The sequence below is a fragment of the Chamaea fasciata genome, unplaced genomic scaffold (assembly GCF_029207755.1).
Source record: "Chamaea fasciata isolate MVZ Bird 193981 ecotype frontalis unplaced genomic scaffold, bChaFas1.0.hap1 SCAF_2, whole genome shotgun sequence".
Lineage (NCBI taxonomy): Eukaryota > Metazoa > Chordata > Aves > Passeriformes > Sylviidae > Chamaea > Chamaea fasciata.
In genome coordinates, this window is record NW_027094087.1 from 48275799 (window position 1) to 48299067 (window position 23269).

Here is a 23269-nt window from a genome sequence, read left to right on the forward strand (position 1 = left end):
TTCTTCCAAAAGCACAAAATATTTTAAAAAACAATACAATGAAAGCAAGCACATGCTTCTATTTTTAGAACCTGTTGTTATTGCTAGAAGAATTACTTTATATTAAGAGTTGAAGTACTTTAAATTTGAAACAAATCCTTATGTTGAGACACAAGGAGTTGAAGCCCATATTTTCAAATTTCATTACAACTAAAAAATTATTTATTGTTTTTTACCTGGTAGCATTAACTGCAGCCAAATCTCTTATTTCTGGCTGTTAGAATATAATTAGGTTAAACAGACCTCAGGCCTTGTCAATGCATTTGCATTTGAAAACAAAAGTGATATTTTGGGGTCTGCTGCTAAGCTTGTGTAGAAATTATCTAATCAGCCAAAATTTTATGAAAGTCTGAATCTACCTTTATTTGAATAAATTTATTCACATTTTTCTCTGTAATGTCTTGTCTTGTAGACCACTTTCTTCCCACTGAGAGGAAGCATTTGGAATCAAATACCACGACAAAGAACTTCAGCACTTCTACTTTAAAAACGGATATAATGGATAACTCATCCAATAATTCCTTCAGTGATAGGCAGGAACAACAAGACCTGAGAGACTTAGGGGAAAATGCAAGACAGAATCAACCTGCTACACCAATAAAATGCTTAGAAGTATCTAATACACTGAAAGAGGACACAACAAATTCGTTAAATAGTGAGATTATTTCAGATATAAAACGTAAAGTTCTGACTCCAGCATGCCTAATGGCAAGAAAGCGTTCCATATTTCTCCCTAAAAGCTGTGCTTTAGGAAAAGGTGAAGAAGATAAGGATGTGAGTGCTAAGGTGAATGATGGAGCTGCTGTACCTCAGAGCCTGAAAGAACTTGGGTCTTCTCACAGGGTCAAGGAACTCTTAGTTGATATTCACTGTGACTCTACATCTGTGACAAACAGCAATTCCCATAATACATTGTGTCAGATCAACATGGGCCAAACTGGAGTCAGTAGTGACTGTTGCAATAAATTATCACCCAATAAAAGGCATGGTACAGACCAGAGTTCAGGAGTTGACTGTAGGGAAGTACACAGACCCTTGAGAATAAACTGCTCAGAAAGGGACAGTACTGGATTAAAACAAGGGGAGAAAACAGATGCAGCTGCTTTTTCAGAGGATGTAGCCAACAATGAAGACACAAAGCCAGCTGAAAACAGCAGAAGCCCTCAGGCAGCTGCATTCAGTAATGTAGCCGTAGACATTTCTAAAGAATTACTAGATTGTGTAGATAATAATTCTTTAAATGAAGTAATTTCTGTGGAAGATAAACAAGCAGCACCTATGCATTCCAGCAAAAAGCCAAACAAGAATCTGAAGTGTAAAGGGGAATCATTCTTGAATCTTAATGCATGCAGTTTGAATCTGGGCTTCAGTGGCTTTCAGACTGCTTCCAATAAGCAGATTAAGTTCTCTGAAGCCAGTATAGCAAAAGGCAGAATGCTGTTCAAGGATATTGAAAATGAATGCTTTGAAGCCTCTTCCATGGAAGGAGTCAGAAACTTTTCACATCAAGTTAAAAAGGAAAATATGTTATTCTCAGATTCAAAAAGCAAGTTGGGCAGTAATTTATCTGATTCTTCAGGTTCACAGGCAAGTTTTCTTGAGCCCAGGCATACACAGTTTACTCCGCATAAAGTTGGCTTGTGTAAAAGCTTTCCTGGAACTCCACAAGCCTTGCAAGAAGCAAATCAAACCTTGACAGCAAGCCAAGAAGCTGAAATTGCTGAACTTTCCAGTATCTTGGAAGAAACTGGTAGTCAGTTTGAATTTACGCAATTTAGAAAGCAAAGTAACACAATACAAAGTCACGGCTTGCAACAGTTAGAAATTGTAGAAGCACGTGAAACAAAGAATATAGAAAATATTTCTGAAACAAGGAAAGATGAGGGGGTTTGTAGCACTTTTAAATCAGAAAATGAAGTAAAAAATGACAGGTATTGTACTCAGGAGGGAAGCACAAATGAAGACTCTGAATTGGTGGAAAATGAAAAAGAAAACGCAGTGGTTTTCCACAAAAATGACAAAAAGGTAACTTTTACTAACTTAGACATAAATGAAAGTAGAAGATCTGATCAGTGCTTTCCCATAGCTAAACAGGACAGCTTTTCTAATTTCATAGGCTTTACTTCAGCTGGAGGTAAAAAAATAAATATTTCAAAGGCAGCTTTGAGTAGGTCTGTCGAGCTCTTCAGAGACTTGGATGATGATGACTATTTGTTCAAATCTTCTGAAACTGGTACTAGAGGTCACAATTCAAATGGATCTATGTCTTCTAACAGTAATTTTTCCAGATGCCTGACAAAAGAAGGCAAAGAAAAAACTGTTTGTGTTTCAGATTTCAAAAGCATGAATGCTGTTTCCCCCACAGTTTCTGTTTCCTACCACGCACAGGATAAAAATGAGGAAAATGCTAGTACAGTATTCAAGGAAAATGTGGAAAATAAGTCAAAAATATCAGTAAATAATACTGAAAATGTTAGCTTCAATAGTATTAACATTATCAACAGCCTATTACCCACTAAAAGCCATAAGCAGAATTATAAAACTTCCAAACAAATTTTAAATCGAGGAGATGATGAAGTCAATTTGCAAGACAACTCATTAAATGTAACATGTCTAGAAGATGTGGTTACAACTGCAGGAGAACACAGTTTAAATACATCACACAAAATGGAAAACCAGTCTCCTGAGCAGAAAGGAGAAGACAAAAAGGAAGATGAATGTTTGTCACCAAAACTTCAGACTGCAGCTGGTGGTGATACATCCATTCCTGATGCAGCTTTGGATCATTCTCTGCCCTTGTTCAGTGTACAGTGCGAAGAAGGAGATGTAAATGTTTTGGAGAATTCTGGTAAAGAGAAAACAAATTGTAAAAATCTGGAAGAAGGCACCACTCATGATAAGGACCTGCTACTGAATGAAAGCAGAATAAAAATAGGTTCTTACCATCATTATCAAATACCTCTTGAACAAGAGGTAAATGTGGGGAAAAATGAAGTGGAAGGGAGTTACCTTACTGGTTTTCATACTGCTAGTGGTAAGAAAATAGCAATTGCTGATGGATCTTTGGCTAAAGCAGAACAGTTTTTTGCAGATGTCGAGGTAGGAAAGAAACATAATGACAATTTTGAGAACCTTATCAAGAAAAGGAAATGTGGCAAGAACTGTGTTAAAGACTGCGATTTATGTATTGAAAGCATTGCTCAGTGTGACTCAGAAAGACTCAATTTTAATGAAAAGCTTGTTCCTGAAGAGCTTGGAAATCAGTTTAATCAGGCCATAGAAAGCAGTCCTAGTAAACATGCTGCGATTCTTGAGCCTGCTGAAGTAGATATATTCGTTGATCTAGGTGAAGCTTGTGAAGGGAGTTTGGTAATTTCACATGTGCATAAAAAAGCTGATGTCAGACCTGGAAAGCCAGAATTGGAATCCCTTACAGGACAGAAGAGTGATGCTTTAAGTAGAACTCATTTGTCTGAAGATGGAAAATTGCTTGCAGAGAAAAAGGTGGACTACTCACCAAGAAAGAGGGATGATTCAAAAAACACAGAAGATTTTCCTGTGCACTCTGCTGCATCTCTGCATTTAATGAAGGTACCACATGACCTCGAAGACAACTGTGTTCTTGGAGATACAAAAAATGTTTTATTTGTTGAGGAGAGCAACAATAAAGCTGACCAATCAGTCCTCTTAGATTCAAAAAGTATCTGCTCTTACATGAATGATGACACTAAGGAATTCGACTTAGAACATTTAAATGAACCTGCTACTAATAAAAATTACTTCACAGACACTGTAGCTAGTGCTTGCCAAAACCGGTCACTAGTCACTCTTCCTGAAGAGGAAATTAATTTTAACAGGTTAAAAGAAACAACACTTAAGGTTGAAAAGCAGAGAGGTGATCTGAAACAAGCTGTTTTCAGCACAGCAAAAGGGAAAGCTGTGTCTGTTTCAGAAAGTGCATTAGCAAGAGTCAGACAAATGTTTCAAGATGGCAGTGAAGCTGTAAAATACGAAATTGAGCCTAACTCAAGAATGGATCAAAAAGAAATTGCTACAAATTCATCTGCAGTCCTTCATGCTGAGTGTTCCAATTCTGCTAAATCTTTTCATGCCACAACAAGTGAAGAAGTTAATTCAGCTGCATCCCAATTTATTAACGTAAATGCAAATGCTGATGAAGATGGTCACCAAGAAAGAAACACATCTGCGGATGCAAAGTCTGTTTCAAATTCTCAATCCTTTGAGCAGAATATTAAGCTTTTAGGGCCCTTTGTTCCAAATAAGCAGATAAAGCCGTCAGATGCTTCTACAGGCAGTTTTGGATTTTTTAGTACAGCAAGTGGAAAGCCTGTACAGCTTTCAGAAGAGTCACTCAGGAAAGCTAGACAACTCTTTTCTGAAATTGAAGGTAATCATTCACCACATGTACAAGAAGCATTTTTAGTTGAGGAAGATACTGAAAAGTCTGAAATGCACACTGAAGTACTTCCTAGGAAAATGCAGGTAGTGTTATCGAAAGGGGAAGAAAATACCAGCCCTGAATTGATTTCAGATACTGCTTTTGGCTTCAGCACTGCTAGTGGAAAGCAGGTAAAAGTTTCTAAAGATGCCTATCAAAAAGCAAAGGCTATTTTAGAAGAATCTGATTATTTTTTGAGTAGTGGGCTGTGCGCTACAGATCAGCTTAGTTCAATTAAAGACAGTTGTCAGCATGTAAAATCTTTAACAGATAAGGTCATCTCAGAATTCAAAACTGAAAAAAACTGCAATCAAGACTCTGGCTTTAAAAGCATCTGCCCTCAGGAAATAAAGTATTTGCCAAGCGCTTACCATATCAAAATGCCTGAGCACACACCATACAATCAGAAAAACAAGCAGTTAACATCATTTAAAAATAAATTTCAGCAAGAGGAAAGTGAGTCTTTTGGAAAAGGGCAGCTGAATCTAGGGTCAAAACCAGAGTCTGAAGCAATTTCATGCAGTGCTACTGCTAAAGCAGAAATTAATACTAATCTCCAAAGTCCAAAAAATTACTTGGAAGTAGAGGCCGTAGAAAGTGCAAGAGCTTTTATGGAAGACAGTTTATCCAGTGCTGGAGTACAAATTAACGCTGCGCAGACCTTCAGTGGCAGATTGGATAAAAACTTTCAAAATAAGACCTTTGGGAAGAGGCACTTTGAAGAAAACAACTCACTTGGTAGGTGTTTTATCTTACATATGTTCAACTTCACATTTCTGCATAGTGGATTTTAGGTTTTGGGGATTTTTTTGCATGTCACGTTGGTTCTTAGGTCACAGACATTCAGGTTCTTTCTCTAGGTGTCAGTGACAAAACCTCTTGCTGCAGGGTACTTCATCCACTCTTTCCAGGCTTAAATACTCACAGTAGAAGCTAAATTTGTGATTAGTAATTTTGAAAGTGTACAGGTTTGCTGTTTTACCATAAACTTACAGCAGAAAGCTGCTGCTCCTTTTCCCCCTGAGCAGACTTGCTTTTTTTTTCCTCTCTGTGCAAATCTAGTGGGGTTTTTTTTCTATTGAAAAATGAGTAGCAGTATATTCATTTTCACCTTTTTGTGCATTGTAGGTGAGGACAACGTTTTGCTTGTATCAAGATTGCTAATCTCATATGAGGAATAGTTGTTGGTGTAAAAGCAGTTTCTTGCCTTCTGAAACTGATCTGTCTAGGGCTGAAATGTTGGTACTTGATGCTTGCACCGACCAGTTTAAGGACCTGGGCTAGCTGAAAACTCCTTGAGGAAGGGGACATGGCAGCAGGGTCTCTCCCTGGCTGCACAGGTTCAGGTGCAAAGGTCAGACAGGCTAGTGCTGGAATGTTTGGGTAGGTGGCAAAGGCCAGGGAAAGACTCTTACCAATCCAGCTTGAAACAGCTGTGGCACAGCTGAACCCTGACCTTAGTTACAGCTTCTGTAAAAGATGAGTTACTCTTTGAAATTTGGAGGGACTCTTTAGTTACTGAAAGTTCAAAGAGAGATGCAAGTGAAGTGCGCTGTGAGATCGGTGCTGCTGGAGTGCACTGTGATGCACTTTCTGAGGCAAACTGTGTTTGGTAACTTCAGATTTACAGACTTCTTTTTGGGTGGAAAAGAATTACTGGTCACAAAAGTTTAATAACAGACATCATTATGTGGGGTTTCGTTGTCACTCTTGGTAAAACAATATGCAGTCATTCTGTACAGCAGAAACTTCTGCAATTTGTGGTGAGTTGGCTGTGTGTGTTTGTCACATTTAAGATGTGACCTGAAAACTTGCTAATTCTGCTTGCTCTGACTTCTGTGTCTTGTTTAGAAATTACAGTTACATTGTGCCGATTGATAAGAAGCTGAACTTAAAAGGAACATCACTTTTAAGACTCTGTTTTTATTCTAGGTGAACCTCCAATTAAGAGGCAACTTCTGCTTGAATTTAACAGAACAACTAATTCCCCCAGGTCTTTGAAAGCTTCAAAAAGCACCCCTGATGGTAATTTTAGTCATCTTGTGTTCTAAGCAGTAATCCAGTGTCAGTTGTTATCTTGAGAATTCTCCAATTTCCAATAACCTAACATAATAAGTTCGCTGAACTACTGCATTTATCAATGTAGTCATGGAAATTCAGGAAAGCTGCTGTGGTAATGTCCCTGCAGACTTGAAATCATGTGATTAATGATACGCCTTGTTGCCTAGACTCTAAATCTATTCCTTCTGCAAGAACTCTGGTTTCATTTACGGTTCGGGAGGAACTTACCCGCTCTCTCACAATCCTAAATCTCACAAATTCTAGTCTCAATAGGAAGAATGGATTTTATTGATTAATCTACGTAATATATTTTGTTGTTTAACTTTGTGCAGATTCTTATTGGTAATACACTTGCTATATAATTACTTCTCATATGAAACTTCCTCTTTGCAGCCTAAGGGCAAAGCACAAATGGGTCTACCTTCCAGGCAGATACAATTTAGTTACATTGATATTTCCAAGATAAGCATGGCCTTCAATAATGGAAGGAGGAGTTTGTGCAAATTTGCCTTTCTCTGTTGTAACTTCAAATAAAAGAATAAAAGTTGCTGAAAGAGTTCTAAATGGAATGATGAGCCTGCCTGGAGTTAAATACATGATAAACATTTCCTTTTCAGGAGCCTAAAAATATCTTGCTGGGTCACAAACTCTTGAGAGCTCAGCATTGTGAGCACTTACCCTTTAGATCTCTCTGGGAAGATGTTTAAACAAACATTTTTGGGGAATGAAAAAAATAAAGCTGTTTAAATCCACTCTGAAAACTTTTCTGAATATTATTAATATAGATAAAAGATGTGCTGTAAATTTCTATCTATCTATATAATGTGCCATTTATAACTTTTTTTTTTTCTAATTATCTTACAGGTATTTTTAAAGACAGAAGAAAATTTATGTACCACGTGCCTTTAAAACCCATAACTTGTCAGCCTTTTGGGTGAGAAATTTTAGAGTTCTTCTTTGTAACTGTCTAAAAATATACAGTAATAATTTACTACTCCCACTTCATAAAAGACTAATAATTTTATGACAAAATAAATATTAAGTTAAATGGGTGTTATATGGATAACACATGCTGCTGCAGTAGAACAGTGAGATGCTAAATAAACTATTACACTGTGTCTTTTCTCAATAGATAGAAGTCGAGTATTCTGGTTTTAAAATATTAAAGACTGGTGTTTTGTCTTCTTATCGATACAGAATTGAAATCTGTATTACTAAATTAAGAATACAAAACTCATGACAAAAGATTTTTGTCAGGAAGATGAAACCTGTATGCTTAAATGTTTTTGTTTCTTTAGGTCACCTAAAGAACGACAAGAAGTCAAGAATCCTACCCTTACTCTGCCAGATCAAGACTTCAGAGGATTCCAATGCAAACCTGCCATTTTTCAGCACTGTGCTCTCAGGCACTCTTCAGAAGGTGCTGCAGAGGTTTCCACTCCATGTAAGGCCTCTGCAAAAGAGAGTGAAGAAACGAGAAGTTTGTACAAATCTGGCAAAGCTGCTAAAACTTTTATTCCACCCTTCAAAACTAAGCTGACATTTTCTACATGCGAACAAGGCAGCAGCAAAAGGTGTGACTCACCCATCTGCAAAAATATGACTAAAGAGATGGAACTTAATGAGGTCAAAACTGAGCAAAATACTGCTGACCCTCAAGATCAGCAGTCTTGTATCCAACATGCAGCAGACACTGACCTAGAAAACGGCAATTTAGGTATTTTCAGATTTTACTCACTTAACTATTGTGAATACTAACTGTCAGAGTTGATTTTAAGGGTTTTTTGCATAATTTTTCTGTCCTTTTTTTTTAATAAAAAGAAGCTTCTTTTAAGACTTTTTTTTTTTTTTTTGGGCAGGAAAATTAGGAAAATATACTTCCCTAATACTTTATATTTCACTCCTAAAAGAGCATATCCTGTTTATCTCCAAAGTTAACTGAGAAGATGAAAAATATTTAAAACAGTGCCTAGAAACAAGATAGCTTATGTTTCACTTGATATTTGATTTTTCTTACATACCTCATAGGTAAAATAATCTAGGAGCCTTAGATTAGCCTTGCTATACTTAAGTCACTTTTACAGAAGCTTGTTTTCATTCTGTTCACTAATTAAAATGTAGACTTAGCCATATAAATAGTTGATTGTGTCATTTGCAAAGAAGCAGACTTTAAATGCTCAACTGTTCCTCTTAAGAATGTGGGCGTATGCCTTTTAAGATCTCTTGAATGCTCTGGTGTGTGTTAATTTCTGTAATTTACAGTCAAATAATCTGGATTTTTTTCAGAAGTACTTGTGTATGTTTGAACAGGTGTATGAACATTTGCAGAATTAGACCCTGCAGTAACAGGCCAAAATTTCATGATTATGTATTCTGTAGTCATCAACTAATTTCTTTCCATTTGGAGTTTTCTATGAAGACTGAGTTCAGTCTGTTGAGAAAAATATGTGGATGGAAGTTGAGTTCAGGGACTTATGCAAAATTAGTATGGGTGTGTAATTTGTTTCATATAAGTATTCAAATGCCTTCAGTAAACACTCCTTTCTAAATGCATTAAACTTTTAATATTTAGACTTCCAGTTTCTAAAAATCTGCATAGTGACATAGAAAAAACACTGCTCTGAATCTGCTACTGTGTGACTGTGTGTCTTTATTTGATAGTGCTTTTTAGAAGGTTTTGATGATTTGAGGTTTTTTAATTTGCAGCTATGGCCAGGATGGTGACAAATCTCCGCTGTGCCAGAGATCTGCAGGAAATGAGAATTAAAAAGAAATGTAGGCAAAATACTCGTTCACAGCCAGGCACTCTTTATGTCATTAAAACATCTGCAAGCAATAGAATCTCTCTGAAAACTGCAGTAGAAGAGAAATCTCCTAGCTTTTATTCTACAGAAGAGGTATATAGATGTCTTTTTATTTTCTGTCTCACATCTGTTTCTCAAGACTAGCAAATAAAAATTCAGTAGCTTCTGAATAGATTCTTCAGTTCTTCAGTTTCTAAGTAGTATTTACAGTAGCTGTTACGCCAGTTGCTACAGTACTTAAGTAGCATATATCCAGTTTTTAAGACTATTCCAAATAATACAGGCCATAAATCTCTAGTGTTATAATCAAATGAGAAAAAAATCCACCAGTTACAGTGCATATGAAGAGCTGGTTTAAAAGAACAGTTAAAATTTAAGCTTAGGTAAATCTACATGAAAATGCTTTTGCTTTTGCTACAGTGAAAGTACAAAACCTATTGAATTTTTTAAACACTTTCAGAGAACACTGTGATGCTGTTTTGCTGAAACAGTTGTTGGGAATCCTCCATTCTCCATGGTTTACATATGAAATGGTGAGGTCAGACAAAAGCTGTCTCAGCGTTAAGAAAATACTTCATCTGAATTTGTACGTTTGGATATTTAAACTCTTTGTTGAATTCTTACTGTATTGTCATTATGTTGTCTTTTCCATCTGATTTTTTTCAGCTATACACATACGGTGTTTCAAAACAGTGCATACAAGTTAACAGCACAAATGCAGAATCTTTCCAGTTTCTCATCAAAGACTTTTTCAGTAAGGAGTATTTGTTAGCTGGAAATGGAATGCAGCTTGCTGATGGAGGATGGCTAATACCTACAGATGAGGGAAAAGCTGGGAAAAAGGAGTTTTACAGGTACTGTTACCTATGAGCTTGAACCATCTATGCTATTTATTAGTTAGCAATTCTCTTGTCTCCTAGAATAAATCCAACGCAGTGGTATTTTAAAGGCTCTGACTACTGTTTTTTTATTATGCATTTTTAGTACACCTCTGTTAGTGTAAATAAAGATATTATAGGATTGTAAAATTGCTATGTAGATTAATGTTGTTAGTGATTGATCTTCACTGACCAGTAAAGAAAGCAAAGTCAATTTGGAAAATTTCTGGAAATTCTTCAACAGTGTAAATAGTCTAAAAAATAGGCAAGTTAAAATTTGCGATGGATTTCAGGTTAATTTATTAACAATTTATCTGCAGAGCCCTTTGTGACACTCCTGGTGTGGATCCCAATCTAATAACAGAAGCCTGGGTTTACAATCACTACAGATGGATTGTATGGAAACTGGCAGCTATGGAAGTGTCTTTCCCACATGAATTTGCTAACAGATGTTTGACACCAGAAATGGTCCTGTTGCAGTTGAAATATAGGTATGTGTATAGCAATGTATTGGGATGTGTAATTTGTGTTACTGTGTGCTTTCCAGTTTGTCAGTATTACAAAATAAGCACATCTACCTTGCGTTCACTACTTAGCAGAATGCTTGTATTGTTAAACTTACACATAGCAGTATTAAAAACATAGTGTGTGTTACTTGCAAAAATGTAGAAAACATTTGCTTTGCTACAGTGGTGCTTAATCATGTAGATTGAGTAACCAACAGTTTGCTACAATTGTGTTCAAAGCAAAAGAATGTGATGGATTTTGTTTGCTGTAACAAAGCACAAATTCTTTTTTGTAGGTATGATTTGGAAGTTGATAAAAGCAAACGATCAGCAATCAAAAAAATAATGGAAAGAGATGATGCAGCAGGTAAAACACTTGTACTGTGTATTTCCAAAATCATATCACTGAACACAGTTGTATCTCCTAGCAGTAGCAATAAGAACGTGGAAAGTAAAAAAGCAGCAGCTTTAATTGAAGTTACTGATGGCTGGTATGGGATCAGAGCTCTTCTGGATCCACCTCTCAAAGCTTTCTTAGACAGAAAGAGGCTGACTGTTGGTCAGAAGATCATAGTGCACGGAGCAGAACTTGTTGGTCCTCAAACTGGATGTACACCACTGGAAGCCCCAGATTCTCTTATGTTAAAGGTAAATAAAATATTAGTTCAGCTTGATTAGATGTGACTGAGAGATGTGATAAATGCTACTTAGTCGAGCCCCATTTTGTAAACAGAAAAAGCTGTTGGGGCTTTACAAACAGATGGAGCTTTGCTGAAGTTTAATAACCAGATTTGTGAGACGTGATATAAGGGTGTTACTCAATACAGTTGGAAGAGAAGTTTGTAGTATAAAATTCTGCCAAGTTTTGCTGTGTGTTTTGGCAGCTCCAGCTCCTTACTTCGGTTAAACACGAACTTGCAAAAAAGTATTTATTCCTCTCAGTCCATGTGGAAATTGGAGGAAGAATGGGGGGTGGGGGAAAAACCAAATCATGAGAGGGTGAATCGGTGGGGGAGGGCCTTGGCTCTAGTTAAAGAGCTTTAACTTTAAAGTGGGTGAAGTTTCAGCATAATAATGAAATTGTTCCTCTGGTAGAAGCAGGGGCTAGTCTCATAGATTCTCATTTCTCAGAGAATTTTAACTCACCAGATTTTTAGATTCTGTTTAAAATACATTCTTTAATGTGAAGAATGTATTTTAAACCTTTAAATTAAAATGTGATCTGCTCAGGTGCAAAAGTGTTATATTCTTAGTGAGGTCAGTGTGAAAATAGATCTGTAGATATTCCTGTAGGTAAATTAAGTTGGATATTACTTCGACTTACAGTGACAGTTTCTCATCCAGCCTTTCCCTTGCTCAGATCTCAGCGAACAGCACTCGCCGTGTGCGATGGCACACAAAGCTGGGATTTCATCGGGATCCCAGACCCTTCCCTTTGCCTTTGTCATCGCTGTACAGCGAGGGTGGTGCAGTGGGCTGTGTTGATGTGGTTATTCAAAGAACTTACCCTATTCAGGTATGGTGAAAGTATTTTATGACTCTAACAGGGTTCTGTGAGATTTCAATTATATTAATTAATTGCTATATCATTCCTCAAATCAGACACAATGTAGAGAGCTAAATTTTTTTTTTAAAGATACTATTATGTATAAAATAAACAGGAGTGGTTCTTGCATTGTACATGTATTTCAGGACTGAAGTATCTTGCTGTAAAAAGAATTTGAGTTTCATGTTCCGTATCTTTTGGTTGGCTTTGCTTTCAGCTTCAAAAAGCCAGAAATAATTGAATTTCAATTCTGTACTCTAAAAAGTACAGCACTTGTTTTATTATTAACATATTTACAAAAAGTTACATATTTCTAAGCATTGGTAGGATTACCTTTTCTTACGTGTATCTGACTGTATTGTGTAAATTTTATATTACTGAACATACAGTGTGTAAGTATGGTGTAAAATAGAGTTAAGATCTTTTTAAAACCACTTGATGTAGACATTTTAAATACTGCAATCAGACTTGACTGCAACTGATTGGTTTTATAACAACACCAGACACAAAAAGAAACAGTATTTCTGTTGGTAATCAATCCTTTTAATGTAAACAGTTTAACCAGGACACAACTTTCATATTTTATTAACTTTTCTCAGAGCAGGTTATACTTGGCATGTCTGTCTAGGATTATTTTTTCATTGTCTTCTTTCTAAGATATTATATTATTGTTGTTGGATGCAGAATGAATTCTGGCAAGGTACTAGCAATATTTGGTTTGGATCATTACTTTGCTATTTAGATGATTACTTTAATGGAGGAAATTGCAGCACTTATTATGTGAGCTGCCTGGTAGAACAAACATTTATTTAGGTCTCAAAATGGGGACGGTAAACTGTGACTGCGTCACAGTAAATGGTTTCCAGACTGGGGAGGAAAGTGCTCCTTCATATCTGGCTATGACAAGAGATTGATGTACTTTTTTCTTTTCTAAACACTGAAATTCTTGCTCAAACAGACCAAAATTACAGGAAGATTTGGGCTGTCTGTCTCCTTTTACCTCAAGAGTCAAGGAGTGTAGGAATCACAATAGCCTCAGTTAAAGGTGTCAAACTGTGAATAATGCAGGAAATACATGGTGTGCAATTAATGAGGTAGGCAGAGCCTATTTCAACAGTTCACTGCCTCATAAGTATTAGTCCTGCAGCCTTTGCTTATCTTGCTTTCACTGTATGCTCCTGCTGCTTCTCTGGTCTAAACTTGGAGCTCACCTGGTCCTGTCACTTAGGTAACTTAATTCATTAAACTAGGAAAAAGTAACTAATAATAATATTAAAAACACACAATGAACTGCTGTCTGTTGGATTACCAAACTAATACAGTCTGCTGAGCTCAGATACGTGCTATAGCCAGTGCAAGGGAGAAGACAAGCGTGCAGAAAATGGGAAGGGAAGGGACCACTTTCAGCAGCCATGGATCTCCTTGTTTAGCTTACTGACCTCTTCAAATCAAGCAAGCCAGTTCTTGCAGGGTTGTGGACAAGGCTCTAGTCCTATGGAGCCATCTCAGGCAGAAAAGGTTTAGGAGCATCTGCAGAACTACATCATAGTTCTTTTACAGCATCTAATCTAGGGTGTTAAAATAGGCAGTACAGCTGATGTGGAAAGGCAAGCTGGGTAGAATGCAGTCTAGTGTGTTTTTAAGCATTGTTTGATGGTTTGTATCTTAATATACGTACCAGTGGGATCCATTCATCATCTAAATTATAACACTGATACCCACTACTTGCAGCTGTTTTCTTCAGCTGTTAAATCATCTGGTTTTGGATACTGCTCCATTCTGTGTGTCTTTGACAAGTTACCAACCAGTGCTGTGGGGTTTTGCCTTTTATCTGTTACACTGGCAGAACTTAAGGTCTGCTGCCTGTTCATTTTTAAAGCATTTTTACTTAACAGTGAGTGTGAAAGAGAAGCTAGATAATGTTTAAAATACTTTTTTTAAACTCTGGGTTTAGTTTTAATCTTTTTATTTCAGTGGATGGAGAAGACATCAGCTGGTTCCTATGTTTTTCGTAACAGTCGAGCTGAAGAAAGGGAAGCTGCCAAGCATGCAGAGGATCAGCAAAAGAAACTGGAAGCTCTGTTTGCAAAAATTCAAGCAGAATATGAAAAGCATGAAGGTAAAGCTTTCATTCTTTCAGAACATGTTTGAAGAGCAGAAAAACATTTTCGTGTTTTCAGAAAAATGTAAAGAAATTGTCAAAAATCTTCTCTGGTGATAGAGAAGCAGAGATGGGATTTTGGGTTGTTCTCTTTGTTGTTGTTTTTGTTTTGTATTGTTTCAGGGTTTTGGTTCCTGTGTATAAAGAGCTTTTGGTACAAAATTTTGTATGCGTATTTGCATGGCTTTGGAGCTACCTAGGAAACACCTCTTGAACATGTTGGTAGCAAAGCCACTGAAAAATTATCCTTGAGATGATTCTCAGAGAAATGCTGCAAAATTGTAGAATTCTTCATTTCATTCCCTTCAGGGACATGACACCATAAGATTTCACCCAGAGGTGGGCACTGCTAGGATGTATCTTGGTAGACCTGAGCACCAAGACTGAGCACTGAGCATCTCTCCTCATGAATAATTGCATGACTGTGCAGATACTGAGGTCGGTGGAGCTGCTCAGTGGGACAGGGACTCTAGTGACACAGGCCATGGAGAATGCTGAGGTACTGAATGCCCTTGGTTGGCAATCCCAGGCCACGGAGACCAGGGAAAATTCTGAAGCAAGGAAGACGTACCCTTGGTGGAAGAGGATCAAGCTAGAGAACACTCAGGCAAATTGGACATATGTAAGTCCATGACTGATGATGGGATTAACTCAGAAGTACTGAAGGAGCTGACTGATGTCTGTGGGGCTGCTTTTGACCCTCTTTGAATGATCATTAGTTGATCGGTAGAGGTGCCTGGTGACTGGAAGAAAGCAAATGTGTCTGCTGTATTCAGAAAAGACAGGAAGGAGCACACAGAAAACTACAGGCCAGTCAGCCTCACCCTGATCCCTGAGAAGGTGATGGAACAAATAATCCTGGAAGCTGTTAATGGGCACATGAAGGACCAAAATGTGATTTGGAGTATTCAGCAAGGATTCACTGAGGGGAAGTCATGTTTGACCAACCTCACAACGTTCTGTGATGAAATCACTGGCTTGAGCATTTGAGGTGAGAGCAGTGCTGTTGTCTCCCTGGACTTCAGAAAGGCTTTTGACACTGTGTCCCTTAAGGTCCACAGAGAGAAGCTGATGGGCTGGATGAGCAAGCAGTCAGGTGGATTGAAAACTGTCTGAACAGTAGGGCCCAGAGGGTGGTGGTCAGTGGCACAAAGTCTGTTTGGAGGCTAGTGACTCCTGGTGTATGCCAGGGATGAGTACTGGGTCTAGTCCCGTTTTAACAAATTTGTTAATGATCTGGGGAATGGGGCCATGTACTTACAGCAGGTTTGATGCTGAAAATTAGGACAAATGATGGATACACTAAAGGATTATGCTGCCATCCAGAGGGATCTTAGCAGCTGGAGAAATAGGTTGACAAGAACCTCATGAAGTTTAACAAAGCAAATTGCAGTTCTTGCACCTGGGGAGGAGCAGTGCCATGCACCGGTAGATGCTGGGGGCCCACCCGTCTGGAAAGCAGCTTGGCAGAAAGAGCCCTGGGAATCCTGGTGAGTTGAGGATTGTTGCCAGAAAGTCTAAGAAGGTGATCCTTCCCTTCTGTTTAGCCCTGGTACAGCCACATGTGGAATGCCGTGCCCATTTTTGGGCTCCTCACTACAAAAGAGAGGAGGACACACTGGAGGTACTACAGCAAAGGGCCATGAATGTGTTTAAGGAATTGGAGCATCTGACATAGGAAAAGCTGAGAGGGCTGGGACCGTTGAGCTTGGAGAAGGCTCAGGGTCATCTGATCGATGTACCTAAATACCTGAAAGGACAGTGCAGAGAAGATGGAGCTAGGCTTCTGTCAGTGGTGTCCAGTGACAGGTCCAGAGCCAAATGGGCACAACCTGGAACACAGGAAGTTCCCTCTGGTCATCAGGAAACACTCTTTCATTATGATGGTTGACTGTGATAGTGTTACCCAGAGAGGCTGTGAAATCTCCATCCTTGGAGATAATCAAAAGCTCACTGGACATGGACTTGGTCAGCCTTCTGTAGGGTGGCCCTGGTTAAGCAGGGGGCCTGGACCAGATAACCTCCAGAGGTCCCTTCCCCTTCAGCTATATTCTAATTCTGTAATGACTGACACTGTCCACCTCTGCCAGTGATTTCTAACAGTTTTTCTAGCATGGAATTCTGAGTTAAAATCAGAGGTGGCCTTGTAATTCTTAACTTCACTGCTATGACGCCCCGTGTGTTGTTTTATGTTTGGTAAACTTGTGTACACAGGAGTCTGCTATGCTGAAGGAATTCATCACAATTCTGGCAGCGAAGTGACTTACCTAAGTTTAATGTAAGTTAACTTGGTGTTTAGCTGATGTCCTGAGGAGGCTTCGTGTGCAGGCCTGTGGTCACCTGCTGTCCCACATCGTGGTGTCTTTAAAACTTTTCTGCTGCATGAGAAGAAGAGGAAGTGATGGACATAGAGAAAATGTAGTCAAGTGTCTATGGAGTTTCGTGGCAGCCCATCAAATCTCCCACCCTCTCCTAAGTGCAGACATTGATACTGGCTTCCCCGAAGTTTGTGTAATATTCTAATCGATGTTGTATTCAAATAAATAAGATTTATTTTCTGCTTGTATTTTCCTGATATGTATACACACACACACACACATATACATCAATTCCTATACATGTGGGGGTTTTTTTATTCTGGCAAGGCCTAAGTACCACTGTGCTTCTTACATAATTATTTCTTCCTTCATTTTAAAGTGTATTGGTTGTACTCCACATAAAGGCTTTTTCTCAACAGAGAGAACCAGCAGAAGAACACCAAGATCACAGATAGTCACAAGACAGCAAATCCATAATTTGCAAGATGGTGCAGAACTTTATGAAGCAATTCAGAATGCATCTGATCCTGGTTATATGGAGGTAACTAGATCCTACTGGGCTAATTTTGAAAAGCTTGTGGAATAAATTAAAATGTAATGACTCCTGCTAAAATCGACCATTAAATTACTCTTTGGTTTTGCTGCCTTTTGATATTTTCTACAGCACGCTTATTGCTAAATAAATTAACATTTAAAAATTTGAAAAAACCTTAATGAAGGCTTGTTGTAATTGATTAATACTATCTTGGATGGCAGTTTTCTCTTGGTATAAAAATCCAGGATATAGCACAATTAAAAGTTAATGTTACTTGTAATTTTATTACTTTGCTTTGTCTTGCATGTATGAAAACTTAATGCATCTCATCACTCTAGAGTTTCATACGCATATTCTTGCATGCTGTTCACTGAATTGTTTGAATAATTATATCATTGTCTTCATTCCCCGTTCCAGTTAAATCACAACTTTTAAGTGTTTATGCTTTTACCAATAAAGATGCAGGTGATTAGTCCCTGCCAGTTGTTAAAAATTAAATACATGCCTTGTCTTTTGCAAGTGAAGATCCTTGTCTGTCATAAAGCAGTATGAGCTGTCTTTATTTGATAAGATGGTATCCATGTCTCTGGAGCTGCTTGAAGGCTTGGTCAGAAACATGATGGGTTTGATGCATTTTAGTGTAAATCATTGTGTCAGCTCAGAGACAGCAGCCTGAGGAGAAGTGCAACTCTTCTTTATTCTTACAGAATTTTTTCCTAATATATCTTCATATGAAACAGGCAAGTGTGCCTGTTATATTAAACATTCACCTTAGTTAGGCACTCTTCAAGCGGGCTTCCCACTAACTGTCATGTAAGAACAGTGTGTAGCGTAATGCTCTGCACAGACCAGAGGGCACCAGCTAAGTACCAGGTAAGACTGCAGCCTCCTGTTGTTTTAATGTACCTCATTTCAAGTCCTAGTAGTGTCTCAGCTGGAAATAAATTGCTTCCAACACATGAACATTCGAGAAAGAGGCTATCTAAAAATCTTGACAGTGTTTTTTTGATAAATAAAAAAGATACTGAGTTAATTTTCTCTTGGTTGCAGGGATATCTCAGTGATGACCAATTAAAAGCCTTGAAGGCTTACAGGCAGCTGATGAACGACAGAAAACAAACTCAGATACAGGAACAATTCAAGAAGGCTTTAGAGTCAGCAGAACAGGAAGAAAATGGTTGTTACAAAAGGGATGTGTCTGCAGTATGGAGAATGTATGTGGTAGACTACAGAAAGCAAGAAAAACATAAAGGTTAGTGCCTAAAAAATTATAAATAACTTTGAACTAAAGGTGGTAACTGGCCAGCATAAGTATATTTGAAGAGTTTCCCAACAGTATTTTAGTTTGCATGTTAATATTTCCAGTTTGATTCTTGGTTTAGGGCTTTTGGATAGTAAGGAATGTTGTAGATTCGTTTTGTTTCGAAGCCTTCAGGTTATTGCTGAGCAGGTCACTGAGCTCACTGTGCTGTTGTAGGAGCAGTCCTGAGTATCTGGCGCCCGCTGCCCGACGTGTGCTCCCTGCTGAAGGAAGGCGCTCGCTACAGGATCTTCCAGCTGGCAGCGTCCCAGGCCAGGGGCAGGGCAGACACCAGCAACATCCAGTTAACAGCCACCAAGAAAACTCAGTATCTACAGCTGTCAGTAAGTGCTTCAAGGGCACAAAGGTACATGGTTAAAATGTGTCACACTCTGTAAGTGTGCTAAATACTGAAGTCCTCTGTTTCATCAGGTATCACAGGAGATGCTGGTACAGATTTTCTTTCCAAGAAAGGCTCTAGAATTCACCAGTTTGTTGGATCCTTCTTTTCAGCCACCTTGTGCTGAAGTGGATTTAGTTGGAGTTGTCATTTCTGTTAGCAGAACAGGTACGTTGTGGACCACATTCATGTCCTCCCATTGAGTAAGCACTAAATTCTTTATGTCAAAAGTCAAAGTTATCTTGGTGTTGTACCTGCATCTCACAGGCCTGTGAAAACTTGCTAATACAGCCTGTCATGGTGACATGCTGACAGATAAATCTGTATTTCTGAGGAAAAACTGTCTGTGCTTATTAGCTCAGGAAGTTAGTAAGGCAGGATCTAAGCTCAAAAGCAGCTTACATTTTAATTTTTTTATTTTTTTCCATAAATGGTGGGCATAAGTTCTCACATCTGTGTTCAGCATCTGCAGAAACACCATTGTGCATGTACATGAACTCCCTCTTTTGTGTACAGTGTCATGGAATGAGTGGAATTCAGGCATTGGAGCTCATGGACAGGGAGAGGTGGATAATCTTCTGGACAAAAAGGAAAAGTTTCATAGGAATATTGTTTTTAAAGACACAGACTTTTGAGTTGTTTTCTGTAATCAGTAGCAAGCTTGTGTAGAATATGAAAGAAGCATGAGATACCTGTCACCATGCAGATGGGCTGCCATGTGGCTTTTTCAAGATGTGCGTGATTTTTTTTTTTTTTTAGTAGATCCAAATCACAGTGCCTTTACCTAAAGAGGTATAAAGGTTTAACTCAGACTTCTTTCCTGTTTTTAGGTTCTACTACTGTGGTGTACTTATCTGATGAAAGCTATAATTTAGTGGCAGTAAAGATCTGGACAGATCTCAGACACTTGGCTATTGAAGATGTAGTTGTCCGCTGCTCACTCATTTCTGCAAGCAACCTTCAGTGGCAGTCTGAATTCAGATCAGAAATTCCCATGCTGTTGGCTGGAGATCTTTCTTTATTCTCAGCCAGTCCAAAGGAATGCTATCTTCAAAAGAAGGTTAATGAACTGAGAAGTGTGATAGAGGTAAACCTGTAGAAGTGTCATTTGATGGTTGGTTTCAGTTACTGCTATGTTACATCATTCACCAAAAAGCCTGTTAGTATTGATAAATCTTTAAAGCAAGTAATGCACATAATGCTGAATTCGGGGTAAGAGGTTAATGCAATTTTCCTGGAGGATTGAATGTCTTGATTTTTCTATATTTTTTTTTTCCCCAACTCATCCAGCCCTGTCTTTAGGATGGGCGACAGCATCTTTGGCTGGTGAAAGATCTTGTACCTGTCAGTAGGGAATCTGCCGTGGACAGAAAGTGCAGCAGTCTTCTGTGTTGCTGGTTTGAGATAAAATTCCAGTGGGATGAGAAAAGAAAGTATGAAATGTAGTGTGTATAGTCCTTACATAATTTGAAAGCCAACTCTTCTGCGTTGCAAACTCTGTTCTCCCTTACAGAACGTGGCCTCCTTTTGCTCTGATGCAGAAAGTAAACTGATGAATTTGCTACAAAGAAATCTCTTGCTTACACCCAGTGTAACTAAAAGATGTGGCTTGGAAAGCCCCTCTCCTTCCTGCAGCTATGCAGAGGATAAAAGTTTGGTAAGCTTCTGGTAATTAATGCTGTGTTTGTACTGGCAGTACATGCAGTCAGGATTTAAGCAAGTATTACAGCTGTGGTGAATAGTCTCGCTTCTCAGTCCATTTCATCCAGTCTTTTCAGGGCAGTGCAAACTGATTAGAAGCTTTCTCTGTGTGTGTGCGTTTAGGATCATTCCCCAGGAGGGAATGAGATAGATTATCCTTCCTCCAAACAGTATATGAAAACTTCCCCTGTGGCCTGTGTTTCCACAGCATACTTTAAGTATTTTGAGTTTTATGTAAGTAAAATGTATCATCCCTTCTTTATAGATGATTTAGTGCTTCTTTGGTCCCGTTGTGAAAATTATCCAATGCGAATGTTACAGAAGGAAAAATCTTGAACTGTACATTTTTATTTCAAGGCATTCTGCAGTTCCCTCCTTGGTTGAGAGAACTTACTTCCTGGTGTTTTTCTAGATACGTTTATTGTTTCTGGGATTTTAAAGGGAAGAGGTATCACCTAGTGAATGTATTTTAGCAGTCTTGACAAAAATTGATTTAAATAATACTCAAGTTTCCCATGAAAGCTGCTGGTGGTGAGTTGCTTCTGACGTGGAGTACTGAGCACAGTCAGAACAAAAATTATTCCTGCCATGAGTTGCAAGGGAGGTGGAAACACCCTGGTGTGGTTTCAGTTCCTGGGGACTAAGTTTAAGCTTATAAGGCATCCTTTTTCATTTCAGAGGGAGGGCTAATGTTTAATTCTGAAGGTTTTGTTTTTATATTTTATAGACTAACTAGTTTATATTTTTATAGTTTATTAAATACATTAATCATCTTTTTAAAAATGAGACTTTATGTATATTCTCAAGTTTGTGTTGGAAAGATTTGCTCTGCAGCATCTGTCTTGTGTATGTTGTTATCTTCTAATTTTTTGGTCTACGTTCTATCCTGGTTTTTCTTCAATTTTTTTTTCCTTTTTACTTATTTAACCATGTGTGGAGGATATAGCCAAGGCAGTAGAAGACTTAAGAGTCCTTTGATTTCTTACCATCTGGCATAGAAAAATTCCCATACATTTTGCTTAGCTCTTAGAAACAAAATGTAAATGTACAGGTAAACAGTGATTTATCAATCATCAGCACTTGGAGGAATATTATTAATCACCATCAGGAGAGACCAAACTAAACTTAAATGGGATATGAATGATGATGTAGTGGTTTTATACTGGGGGAGAGGTGTCCCCCATTTATTGGTAGTCATTGAGGAAGTTCACAAAACAGAACATTCTATTCACCATAAAACTTCTCTTTTTACCTAGATCTCTTCTAGAATTGAAATGAAGCATCCAAGCCCTTTGTCAACTAGCACACCAAATATGAAACTTGTCACACCAGGGCCAGCAAAAACACCTTCACCTGCGACAGTTAATGAAGACCATCTCAAAACCAGCAAAAAGAGAAAAGCAATGGACTTCCTCAGCTGCATACCTGCCCCTCCACCACTGACACCAATATGTTCAGTAATTTCTCCATCTGTTAAAAGAGCATTTCAGCCTCCACGAAGTTTGGGTTTACAGCACAGCAAGTCACCTAAAGACACAGGTCACAATGTTGGCCATGTCACCCCCTGCAGAAAAGTGAGAGAAACTGTCCATCTTCCTGAGAATGACCTGGTTGCTGATGAAGAACTGGCAATGATTAATACACAAGCACTTGTGAATAATTTACCAGAAGAAAAGAAGATGGATTATGTAAATGAAAACAGCAGTGCAACAGCTACTACTTTATCTGATGATCTTTCATCCAGAAATAGTTCCAGGTCTACTGGGGAAGCAGATACCTCATCAAAAGCAGTTCTGAAGTAGCTGAGGCTCTTCAGAAGAACCCAAAGGAACCTGAGGACTTACTTACAGCCCACAGAATGCTACAAAGACCAAAATCCCAAAAATGCTGCTAACGTACATGTACAGTATTGTATATATTTCAAATCCAAATTATTTTTACACTTTGTACATTAAAACTTGATTATATTTAATAAAGTTCTATTACACAAAGAGCCTCATTAAATAACACTTCGTTAGCAAACCAGTTTGAAGTTCAGTATGTAAACACTTCTCACAAAGATGTATTGTATAGTAGCATCAGTGTGGCTGAGGGTTTGATGACATTTGATGGTTTGTAAGCCATTGATTCTGTGTTCTTATATTAGGGCAGGATCTTTGATTCAGTCTAAAGCCATCAGTTTTGTTACCCTCTGCAACATCAGAATAGTTGTTTGGCTGTCCAAAGTGCCACAGGGCATAATAAAGAGTTCTCTTATTTTCACCAAACAGAACACTTTAATTCTGAAATGCTGCTCTGCTATTCTGGCACAGTTCTTGCACTTTTCTCCTCAGACTGTCCCCATAGCACTAAAAGAGGTTTGAAGAACTGCTGTGATTATTTGATTCACAGCAAAATGCCACACAGAGTTATTATTAAATAGCTCCTTGGTCTGTGTTCTGTTCGGAGCTGCTCCTGCAGCCCTGTTCGCACTTAGGACTTAACACACACAAGCCTAACACTGATGTTTCATTTTAGGAGCCTCTCCATCTTTGGATCAGTGAGCTCCTGTGCCTTGGCAA

General features: G+C 38.3%; 1 protein-coding gene across 1 annotated transcript in view; it reads left to right on the forward strand.

Annotated features, from left to right (window-relative positions):
* Positions 1–22730, forward strand: part of BRCA2 (BRCA2 DNA repair associated) — a 34572-nt gene extending 11842 nt beyond the window's left edge. The window contains exons 11-27 of the mRNA XM_066175970.1: positions 452–5236; positions 6431–6523; positions 7424–7493; positions 7858–8276; positions 9266–9456; positions 10030–10217; positions 10562–10732; positions 11044–11395; positions 12108–12263; positions 14268–14412; positions 17192–17313; positions 18358–18559; positions 18785–18951; positions 19040–19175; positions 19838–20094; positions 20521–20664; positions 21965–22730. Of these exons, the coding sequence (XP_066032067.1) occupies positions 452–5236; positions 6431–6523; positions 7424–7493; positions 7858–8276; positions 9266–9456; positions 10030–10217; positions 10562–10732; positions 11044–11395; positions 12108–12263; positions 14268–14412; positions 17192–17313; positions 18358–18559; positions 18785–18951; positions 19040–19175; positions 19838–20094; positions 20521–20664; positions 21965–22510 (8144 nt within the window). The 3' untranslated portion in view covers positions 22511–22730. The remainder of the gene's footprint in view (positions 1–451; positions 5237–6430; positions 6524–7423; positions 7494–7857; positions 8277–9265; positions 9457–10029; positions 10218–10561; positions 10733–11043; positions 11396–12107; positions 12264–14267; positions 14413–17191; positions 17314–18357; positions 18560–18784; positions 18952–19039; positions 19176–19837; positions 20095–20520; positions 20665–21964) is intronic.
* The last annotated feature ends 539 nt before the right edge of the window (positions 22731–23269 follow it).